At 47.9% G+C, this 11,491-nt stretch overlaps 1 protein-coding gene across 2 annotated transcripts; it reads left to right on the top strand.

Moving 5' to 3' along the window:
- Positions 1–4,520: 4,520 nt before the first annotated feature.
- On the top strand, positions 4,521–8,213 carry FNDC11 (fibronectin type III domain containing 11). Of its 2 annotated transcripts, none has more exons than XM_051802954.1 (2): positions 4,521–4,682; positions 7,061–8,213. In XM_051802954.1, the coding sequence occupies exons 1-2, from the start codon at positions 4,584–4,586 to the stop codon at positions 8,144–8,146; spliced, it is 1,185 nt and encodes a 394-aa protein (XP_051658914.1). In that variant the 5' UTR covers positions 4,521–4,583; the 3' UTR covers positions 8,147–8,213. The 2 variants fall into 2 exon arrangements, with proteins under 2 accessions (XP_051658914.1, XP_051658915.1); XM_051802955.1 differs by lacking the exon at positions 4,521–4,682 and adding an exon at positions 4,918–5,014 and having other exon boundaries at positions 7,061–8,212.
- The last annotated feature ends 3,278 nt before the right edge of the window (positions 8,214–11,491 follow it).

Genomic DNA, 11,491 nt, shown 5'->3' with positions numbered 1-11,491 from the left:
TCTCTCTCTCCCCTGCTTGCACACAGGAACATTTTTCAAGAGCCTCCTCTCCACAAAGACTGTGTTTTACAGCTGAAGCACTAAGTCATTCAGCACAAAACATAAGTCCATATTTCTTTTAAGATCTCTTGAGCTCCTCAAGCAGCAGCCACTTCAGCAGCCCTCGCTGGGCCAGAGTGACATCCGCTGCTGCCTGAGCTGGTGGGAGGAGAACAAGGTCCATTGTATTGGCACAGGACATTCATCCGCCTCATCCCTGCATTGATGAATTGCTCCACTTTACCCGTGTCAGGCTCCAGCACAGCAGAGGATGAACAGCTAAAGCTGCACTAAGCCCACACACTCCATTGAGCTGGGAGATGACTCAGATGCAGGTGGAGGTGACGGTGAACACAAGGGACGAAGCTGAGCGAGCAGGGGCTCTGCTCTCCCCATGGACCACCACACTGAGAGGCAGCAGCCTGGACCCTTCTCACCCTCTGTCCCCCTGTTTGGTGGCAGGACAGTCACAGTGGTCCTTGGTACAGGGACAGCCCAGCCTTGGTGCTCTGCCACACAGTGGACAAGGCCATGGATGGCACCAAGATGTCACTTATTAAATACCTTTTATCCCAATTCACACAGTATCCCAACAGCTCTCCAGCATCAGCTCAAGAGAGCCTGCATGAGGAGCAGTGCAGCCCCCAGTGTGTGCGGGATGGCCCTGGCTACCCCGTCCCTCCTCCTACAGAGCCCCAGGTGGCCTTTGGGATGCCAGTCCTGCCAGGGGGATCCTGGGGACAGAGCAGGGGGAGCAGCATCGCCCAAACCACCTCCTGATTCCAACCAAGGCTTTGGAAAAGGTAATTTTTGCCTTTTATATGCCTTGAATGCAGGGTGCCCACTCCACCTGCACCCCACCTGACTCTCCCCACAGCAGGGACCGCACGTGGCAGAGGCAGCAGCTTCACCCAGAGCCACTTCAGGTCAGTCTCAGTTCCATGAACAAAAGCTGCTTCTCCAGCTCGTTTCCTGACAGAGCTAATGGCCTGTGCCCCTCTGGGGACCCAGTACTTGCTGAGAGGCAGTAAGGGAAGGAATTAAAAACTTATTTCCTCTGCCAGAGATAAGATCTTTAAACAAGCTTCTCAGCCAAGAACTTTAATTTTTAAAATTTTTTTTACAGGTTTTGCAAGGGAATCTTATTCTCCAGAATTGCATCCGCCTCCAACCTCACTTAGAGCTGCCAAAGCCTGCACTTCCCCTGGGACCAGCCTGCAAGAGGCAGAGATGGATGGGATGACACGGGCATGATTTTACCCTTCTGTCCTGCTGCCGGAGCCGGGGGCTGTCAGGATTCCCAGAGGACGCCCCTGCTCTGGCCCTACACTGTGGCTCCACCAGCCCCCCTTGATCAGCCCCCCAGACCATAGCCATGGGTGCCACAGCCCCTGCCCCAGCACTGGGGCTGGATGAGGCCCCAGGGTGAGCACCCCTGTGAGCAGCAGAGCCTGGCACATCCCTCCAAGCTCCAACTCTGCTCCCTCCACACGGATCCAGCCCCACAGTCACTCCTGTTTAACCCAAGAAGGGCCAGTGCCTGTGGTCTTACAAAAGGTGCTCATGCCCCCTCTGTAAAGCCTTCTGGGAATCAGTGAGGGCACTAAACTGGCCATGCAGGGTCCACCTCCCCTTCTCACAAACCCAAGAAGGTCGTTGTCTCACCATAAGCCTCAATCCCTCCTTGTGACACAGACTTGTCCCAGTACTGGCCCTGTGTCTGAGGAACATGGATAAATGTTCCCCAGGTCACTGTAGTCTTCAGTGGCAAGAAATAAAAGCCATGCTTGTGCCCTGGGGGTTTGCAGCCTCCCCTTCCTTGGAGCCTGTTGTGGGATCAAATGCTTTGGGCTGATTCATCCATGTGAGATGGAGAGCTAACAGACCATGGCTCTGGAGGAGCAGATTGTGTGGGTCTGGGCTCAGACCAGGGAAGATTTTTGCCCCAAAACAGCCTCCAAATCCCCAAATTTATTGGCCTGCTGTATCAAACGGCCACTCCAAACTCTGGCAGGTCCAGGCTTTGGGGCTCCCTCCTTGGGTGCCATTAGTGGGTGTAATGAGCTGGAGATAATTGCTGCCTCAGGGACACAATTAACTCCTTCTTGCCCTGGTCCAGCTGGGGCTTTTGCATCTCAGGAGAGCAATTCCTCCCCTCTCCCCCCCCTCCTCCGTTCCTTAGAAAACTTCCATCCCTCTTTCTTCTCAAAGTGAGCCTCTGAATCACAGTCTGACGAACACCACGAGTTCACTGATGTGTGGTGATGATTTAGATTTGGAATTTATCTGGAATGTATAATTTATTTCAGGTATCTGAGGCACCAGTGAAACTGGGAGCAAGCAGTGAGTAAATCAGTCATACCCTTGTGATGATGGGGATTGCAGCCTTTATATTGCTCTGAGAATCCTGCTCCCACAGAGCCAGGTGAGCATGATGAGGGATGGGTACTTTTTGGGGCTGCAGGGACACAGTCAGGGACCCTGGAGGAGGTGGTGATGGTGGAAGACTTTAAAGACAGTGCTGCTCTGAGGACACAACCTCGCTCAGAAAGGTCAGTGTTGAACAGCCCTTTGCCCTGGGACAGGGATCACTTTGAACCTGGTGCTGCTCAAACAGCTGCTCCAAACCTGGCATCCACCTTCATCCACCAGGAAGCAGCAGAAGAGGAACCAGGCATGGAGTTCACCCCCATCCCTGCCCCTGTTTTGCCTTTGCAGCAAATCACTGTTTCAGAAATGCAGATGTGAAATATGAAGACAGAAATTGCCAGCGACTTTTAATTTGGGTTCTGCCAATTTTTCTGTTCCAGCTATTGATTTTCCATAAAGATTAATCCCTGCTCCCAACCCGCTCTGACAGGCACTATCTGGGTGTTTTGCTTACCCCGAGTGAGGAAATATATGTTTTATTAAGTGTCAGAGCTCGCTAATGAGAAGAGGGAAGAAAATCAATTGTCTGCTTATATCTTGATCTCAGACAGGACTAACAAGTTATTTTGATGCTGTGGACAGGACAGCCAGAGTGACAAACAGAGTGACAGCAGCTGTCAGCTCTGCCACAGAGGCAGCTCAGCTGATGAGAGGGAAGGCAAAAGGGTACGTGGTGTTCAATGCTTCAGACACATTTGTATGTGTGTTAATTCAAAGAGATTCATTGAATTGATCCCTGATGCAAAATGACGGAAAACACTAAAATTTCAGCTGCAGACTCTAAGTGGGTTTATGAGGAGGCAAGGTTAGCTGGACCTCCACAGGTCTCTTCTCATACCCTCAGACCACCAAGGCTGAGGGAAAAGGACTCCTCCAGTTCCCAGGACACGCAATCTGAACAACAGGATCGAGATCCATGACATGAGCATGAACATTAATTTCCTGCAGAAATTTGGGATTATCACTGAATACTGATCTCCACTGCCCCCCCCCCCCCCCCAAGCAAGGCCATCAACCTGCTTTCAAACATATTTGGTATCTCTCTTGGCTGTTAGCAAATCACACCTGACAATTGTATAGTTAATCTCTTGGCAGCTGTGAAATGAAATGGTAAGCTCTGGTTGCCTTGAGAGGATGCACTGATTTCTTAAAATGACAGATCACCTCCTCCCTTGGTATTCAAGCAGGAGCTTAGGGCTGGCGTTATGGATCCTACCTATCATTCAATTAAAAAAGCTCAGGAGAGATGCACCAGATAAGCACACCAGACAGCATTAAGGCTAAGCTCTGACCCAAAGATTTAATAGCAGGGAGTACAAGGGCACCTTCAGCCCAGGACGCCTGTCCAGTTTGCTGATGAACTCACCAGTTGTGGCATGGAGCTTGCCATCGTGAATCAGACAAGCCACTCTCTTCTCCACAGTAACACAGCTGACTGGGCGGCTGGGTCCCACAGGAAAACAGAGAAGGAAAATCACTTCATCCCCAGAAGGAAGTTTGCTGCACTTAATGGAGCAGTTTATATCCAATTTCATCATAGCCCTTTAATAAGGATTATGTATTTAAGTTAACAAAACTTCTGACAGTGTGAAACAGTCTCAGTCTCGCTGTGGAGAGCAAAGTGCTGGTGTCTGGCCTCAGATGGACTCTGCAAGATTTGCCCTCAAAAAGCAAAAAAAGCCCTTACTCACAACACACCATAAAGCCCAGAAGGTCCTGTTCATACCCCAGAACCATTCCTGCTTTCTGAGACTTGGATTAGATATTAGGGAGAAATTCTTTCCTTTGAGGGTGGTGAGACCCTGGCACAGGTTGCCCAGAGAAGCTGTGGCTGCCCCATCCCTGGAAGTGTTCAAGGCCAGGTTGGACGGGGCTTGGAGCAACCTGGTCTAGTGGAAAGTGTCCCTGCTCATGGCAGAGGGTTGGAATGAGATGAGCTTTAAGGTCCCTTCCAACCCAAACCATTCTACGATTCTACAATTCCATGGTTCCATCGCCCTATGTTTCCAGCTTCCCTGGTTCCACGATGCCATTGTGATGCAGCAGTGGGCACAACCTGTGTCATCGTTTTCAGAGCCACAGCAGACACCTCCTGCTGAACAGGCAGAGCAGACATGCTCTCCTCACGAAGCCCGGTGTCCCCGGTGCCCCCGGTGTCCCCGGTGTCCCCGGTGCCCCCGGTGTCCCCGAGCCAGCAGCCCGCGAAGGAGAAGGTACGAGGGACCAGAACGGGCGGCTGCGAAGGAGGTTACTGGGATTTACTGCCATCGCCGCCTGCGGCGGGGGCGTGGAACGGGGAGGAGCTTTAAGGTTCTTCCAACCCCAAACCATTCTGGGATCCTGCGAATTGCGGAGGGGGAACGTGTGGAGGACTTTGAGGCTGGTCCTGGGCCGCTCCAGCCGCAGCTCCCCGGGCCCGGGGGGTCGCCATGGCAACGGCGGCGGCCTGCGGGGCTGCGGGGCGGGCAGGGCCGGGCCGCGGGTCCATCCGGCCGGGCCGCACCGGGACCGGGGCACCTGCACACACCTCCGGGGGCATGACGAGGTGGGTCGGGGCTCAGGGGGAAACCCCCCTGCGTGCCACTTCGACCCCTCTTGGGTGAACACAGAGCCCCTTCCTTGGGTGACAGCACCACCACTCCCCCCCCCTCCCGCCCCCAGGCTGCAAGCATAGCAATACTGCAGGGAATACAGCCAGCCATTCCTGGCAGGAAAAAAGAAAAATATGTATGTAAAAACAGCAAGGGAAAACAAGCACAATGACAGCTCGATCTGTGGGCAAACAAACTTCTCCGGAGAGCCAAATCCCTCCAAGAGCGGGGAATGTCACCTGGCACATGTGCTGGCACTGCTGCTCCCTACGGGATGCCAGGAGCTGGCACTGCCTTGGTTTAGGTGGAGGTTTTTTTGGGGAAAGAAAAGAAGCGAAAAGGAAATACAGCTTGTTTTGTGTTTTTTTTAGATGACAGCTCTCTTGGAGAGAAATAGTTGCAAATGAGTGACTTAGTATATAAACCATGGTGCAGCTCGGGGCCAGACAGCTACAAGGTTTACAAACGCTTGGAATTTCTATGAGGAAATGTTATTAGCTCTGTTATGAATTTAGCAAAAATGAGGCTAAAGAAAATGTGTTTGTCAAGCAGGTGTCACCATCTAGCTTTTACAGAGCATGGAAGAATTAAGATCTCACATGTTAGATCTTACTTTCAAAATTCTGTATCAATTTCATTTTCAAATTAAGTGTGTTCAGCCTGTGAAAACCACTTCAGTGTCCAGCTGAGCTCTCATTACAGTATCACTGGCAACAGGGACACAGGCATTTATTTAGCTAATTGTTGTTTGTGGTACATAAACTGTGTGAGCCACAGGTACTTCAGCTAAAGCACAACAGAGAAACACCTTCCACCTTGGCTCAGAGGGCACCACCAGCCAGGGCACATCTTTGCCAATAAATGAAGTATAAAATCATCCCAGACTGTTTTGGGTTGGAAGGGACCTCAAAGATCATCTCATTCCAACCCCCCTGCCATGGGCAGGGACAACTTCCACTAGCCCAGGTTGCTCCAAGTCCTGTCCAACCTGGCCTTGGACACTTCCAGGGATGGGGCAGTCACAGCTTCTCTGGGCAACCTGTGCCAGGGCCTCCCCACCGTCACAGGGAAGAATTTCTCCCTAATATCTAATCTAACCCTGCCTCCTGTCAGTGTGAAGCCATTCCCCTTGTCCTGTCACTCCAGGCCCTGGTAAACAGCTAAGATTAAGCCAGCAGATATAGTGCTACAAGAATCCCTGTGTAAACATCCTGACATCAAACTGTTTGCAGGTGCTTTACATGTGTTTCATTCTCTTACTGTACATTGTTCATAGACTGCGGGCATTCTACAGGAAAGCATCATGATCTGGGATAATGCAAAATAAAACCAAAGAAAGGGAAAGCAGTACATCACTGAAAACATAGTCAGGTTATGACTGCCAATCCACCGTTGAAGGTGGAAGTGCAAGGAAAACGCTGTAATTCCCCTTGGAAGCTGTCATGAGGTGACAGTGTTGCTCTGCCTGCTGCACACCACCTCGTGTGGGGGCAGAGGGTTAATTTGAATCACCAAGGTGATTATGTAGCTGTAGGAACTGGCTGAGAAGATGGGTCTCAAACCTCAACAGCCTGGCAGATTACAAAGAGAGAAAAATAGACATCTCCAGAGAGGCAGAAGAATGGAAAGAAATTGCTTACAGGAGTACAAAGGCAGCTAATTAGAATGAAACAGAAGATAATAAGATAGGGAGAAATTTTGGCAGAGTGTCTCAGAGAATAGTTCCTGTCAGTGAATATATTAAGGAGAGGTAGAACCTCTCAAAGGGAGGGATAGAAGGATGCCATGGTTGGAATACATATAAGTAGAAAATATAAAATATGAGAAACCACACAACTGTAAAGGAAAATTCCTCTGGAACTACATCTAGTCTAGCAGGTCTTTTCCATCTACATAAGCTAAGCTTTAATTAAGAGAGAAGAGTCACAGCCATGATTATACTCCCTCAGAGCTGCTTTTCTTTCGGTTCTTAATGTTATTATTGCTGCTTTCCTACACAGCACCCGAGCTTTGGAAGCATGGCTAAGGTTTTCAATGAGACTGAAACCAGTTCGGAGAGTACGGCGACCAGAGAAGGGCAAGACAATGCCACCGTGCAGCAGTACATGAGAAATAAAAACCTTGTTCTGGATTTCCTTCGCAATGAGCTGAACCCTCGCCTCCTCCGGTACCACTGGAACAGACTTAATCTTCTGAAGAAGTGTTACTTTTACTTGAAGATTGAGCCCAGACACCTGTGCGTGAGAGACCCGAACAACATGATGATTTGCGCTGACATCTTGCAAATCGCAAACCCCTGCCAACTCCAGAAGATTAAGAAGATAGGAAAAAACCAGACTGAAATCCAGCTGGCACTTTTAACTGGGCTGTTGGAACAGCTGGATCGAGGACGAAAGGAGCTGAGCCATTACGTAGAGACCTGTGACATGGCAACTTTCCTCTCCCAATGGGACTTGACTATAAAGAAAGTGCTCAAGCTCTCTGTGCTTTTCAGTAAACTCATTGCCTTGGAAGAGCCAAGAAAGCTCCATGTCAAGCACAGTTTGGTGTCACAGGTAATTCTTGGAGGTGCTGTACACCCTCACATTAGTCTTTCTCTATATACAAAGAAGCCACCGATTTTTGATCGGAGAGAGTCATTTGCATCCCAGAACTGGGCCCAGCTCAAGTGGATTAATGAAAATCAAGAGTCACACCTCGAACGATGGCAACTGGAGATTAAGTTAATGACAGATGACAGTCAGACAGAACCAGGATACAGTCGGATTCAGGAAGTCATCTCCAACCCATGCGTAATCCATCACCTGCAGCCTGGCAGATCATACGAGTTCAGAGTTAAAAGATCTGACACTCACACACTTGTCTACTCACAGTGGCACGACCGCCTTGTATTGCAGACAAAAACTGTCCCTGTTGAAGACACCAACAGCAGCACCAACGGCAGCACCAACAGCAGCACCAACGGCAGCACCAACGGCAACACCAATGGCAGCACCAACGGCAACACCAACAGCAGCACCACCAGCAGCACCAACGGCAGCTTCGGGTTTACAAGGCGGCTCACCAGAACATCTTCCTCATTGTAATGGTTTGGAAAAGATGAATAATCAAAATAAATTGTTTAAACATTTTGCACAAAATTGAACTCGTTCTGTTTTCAACAGCAATTTTACAAGCGCCTTCCCCAAATCCCTCCAGTCAAACAGTAACCCATTCCAAATTTCTCACACAAAAGAACATCCTTAGGAAGCATTTGGGGCTCGACGCTTGTATCCCACTGCCAGAACCAACAGGTGGGAGCAGCCAGAAGCAGAAAATCTTGCAGGACACCTCTGAGGCAGAGCACAGGAGACAGAAGCACCTCCACCATGCAGTGCTTTCCATACACCACAGGATGCTGGTGCCAGCTCCTTGCAATGATGTTTTGGGTTTTTTACCCCAAGTTATTGTCCTTCTTCCAAAATACCTGAACTGAACCCTACAAAATACCTGAATTGAACCCTGAGCTCTTCAAATCACCCACCCAAACTTATCTCCATCACTGGTTCCTCTCACCCTCTACACCCTGTGCTTTATAGGTACCTAAGCATGAATTCATGCTCATCCCTCTATAACTGCATGAAAAGATCACTCTTATTAAAAGAAACCAGCCAAATCCCAACAATGAATAACCCCAAGCTCCCCAGCAAACAGGGAAGGGTAATACATCCACACAACCAATATGCAGAAAATTATCTTCTCTGCCAAGAACTGCAGGTAATGTTCATTTTCTTTTTTACCATTTGGTTCAGTCCAAACAGAGCTGTCCCCACATAGATTCTAAACAAACCATCACATAAACAGACCTTTTAGTAATAAAATTTATTATTTAAATAAATTCAGATTATTTTTACAATTATGGCTTAAATATCAAAAAAGGAATGTTGAGGTTCATTCTTATAAACAGCCAAAGCAGGTAAAAATATTTGTATCCAAAAGGTCATTTGAGGTTTGCTGCAAGTCACAGACGTACAAAAGATAAAAACCTGCTGCATTTCAAGTTCCTTAATTCACACTTCATGACACTTGACGTTTCATTTCTATTTTTTTAAAAAACCCCATCAATTTATTGCAGTAAATTGATTGTCCTACATAGATCTGTCCAAGTCCTCAGAAACAGTCCAGCTGGCCAAGGAGAGGATTCCTGGAACCACATGGCCCACCCCAGGCTGACACCAGGCACACCACTGGCTCCCTGCACCCTTGTTCAATTTGTGCTCAAGCTCCACCTAATGCCAAAGAAATTAAGTTAATCCTGATGGATGAACAGACATTTGTGTCCTGCAACCATGTGCTTTTGGCTGTGACTGTGGAGAACACAGAGCCTGTGACTGGACAGATGCCCTGGGCACCATGCTGCCAGGTGTTCCCACTGAGATTCCCAAAGGTTTGGTATTTTAAGAACATTTGCTTGAATGTAAAATTCTTTCAAAAGTTAATTCAGAGCTCTGTGTGCAAATGAAACCAAACCAATTTGGATTTTTTTTCCTCTATTGATTTCTATGATTCTCTCCATGAGCACAAGGACAAAAACATAATATTCAACTGTCACTACAGTCTATAAAAAGTTTAATTGCACTTCCTGATATCCCTGACTATTCCATGTCCAGCTCTCCAGGAACCTGCTCACAGTGCCAGAAGCACAAGGGTCCAGCCTGGCTGTAACTGCTGCTTGGGTGTATTTTCTAAACACCAGTTATAAAATACATCTTCAGAGGGAAAAAAATAATATGTATATTGTCTTGCAACACAGAAATGACCAAGCAAAGCATTTTAGTCTAGGTTTTGCCTCTGTGGAGTAGGAATAAACATTTTTTTCCCCACTGAGGACAAAGGGAGTTGCTTTATGAGGTCACTCTCTTGGCCAAACCCCCTCCAAGAGCACAGACTAAGCCACTACACGTGGGGTGAGTCTTCTCCCATATGAAATAATGTGTTACATTATGAAGTAACCAGGAAAAAACCCAGGGGAGAAACTCTACACTTACAGGTGATCATGAAAATGAGGTCCACTGGTTCTAAAGGGACCAAGGTAGCTTTGTTAGAACGATGCTGGCCCCATGTTAAAGTAGCTATCCCAAGAATTCCAGCCTCTCCTGCAATTCTCTGCATCATCTTGGAGCTAGATGATTGCATTTCAGTAGTCTGCTGAATGATTCCCAGACAATCTTATTTTGGAATTGCAATAATATTTGCAAAACCAGGCTGGTGCAGAATCTTTTAAGGTCCCATCCTGGATTACTTCAAAGAGGAACAATGAATTTAACATCTTACCAGCATCTTTAGAACCAGCAGGATGTACTTCCTATGGGGTTTTATGCCTCATGGAATCACCAGCCATATGCCTGTTACTATGCTTCAGCAGGACAAGAGTGAGCCTGGGTGGTCTTTGGCATGGAGCTCAAACCCCCCAAAGGCAGATGTGCAGGAAGGTAGTTTAAAACTAGGAAGAGAACAACAAAACTTCTCCATGTGTTCTTTAGCCAAGTCTAACAAAGAGTCATGAGAAGAAACACGGCGTTAAATACAGACTTTTCCTGACACAATGCTTCCTTATTGCACATTCCTCCACACTGGAAAGAGCCACACTGCACTTCGGCTGCAAACAGGATGAAATTCATCCTCCCACAGCGCTGTGAAACCACAGGGACTCACACCAAGGAAAACTTGTGTCCCAACACAGTATAGACTTGGTACTACACCGTGTTTGCATCTCATCTCCGTCCCACACGGACACCTAGAGACAGCCAAGCACGTGGTTTGGGGAGAGCCGAGGCAGGCACTTCATACATTCAGAGTTGAAATGAGATAAAAGACACCCTCCCTCAAAACTATCATGCTTCAGAAAGCAGCTCCATGATTCTCAGAGAGCACCACTTCACCGTGATACATCGCCACCAGCCACACTGGGCAAAAGCAGCCCCTCTGGTGAATCACAGCTTCCAGCTCACAGCAGTTTGGCTACAGAAAATAGAAAAATACATTATACACACATATGCCGTGGTACATTTATCAAATTTCCTTCACCACTCTTAAAATCTCAGGCCATAAGGCTGTGAAACAAATTCACAGAGTTAAAAGTTAATAAATTAGAAGCAGCTTTAAAAAAAAAATATGTGGAGTAGGAAAGAGGGGCTCAACAAGAGATTTCAAATAAATTCTGAACAGTCTAAAACAGGCTGACAAATCCCAGCGTTTCCTGGTAAGAGCAGTCCCCACCTTTCCTTTTTTACCTTTGTGCTGGTGAGGACAACCTCCTTTGTACAAAGAACACGTAAATCTATTTACAAAATCACCTTGGCCTTGGCACTGAAATATTTACATGCTCAGAGAACAACATTTTGGCTGGACAAAGAGTGGTGCATGCATCTCTCTTTGCTTTCTTCCTTCAC

The sequence above is a fragment of the Manacus candei genome, unplaced genomic scaffold, assembly GCF_025592945.1.
Source record: "Manacus candei isolate 608988 ecotype Guabito, Panama unplaced genomic scaffold, ASM2559294v1 h1tg000057l, whole genome shotgun sequence".
Classification (NCBI taxonomy): Eukaryota; Metazoa; Chordata; class Aves; order Passeriformes; family Pipridae; genus Manacus; species Manacus candei.
This window is presented reverse-complemented; position numbering and strand designations above follow the sequence as displayed.

Bases quoted from the DNA above. Each gene is read 5' to 3' on its own strand.
- FNDC11 (XM_051802954.1), top strand. From the start codon at position 4,584: ATGCTCTCCTCACGAAGCCCGGTGTCCCCGGTGCCCCCGGTGTCCCCG. The intron at 4,683-7,060 runs GTACGAGGGACC...TTTCCTACACAG, and splicing joins AGCAGCCCGCGAAGGAGAAG to CACCCGAGCTTTGGAAGCAT.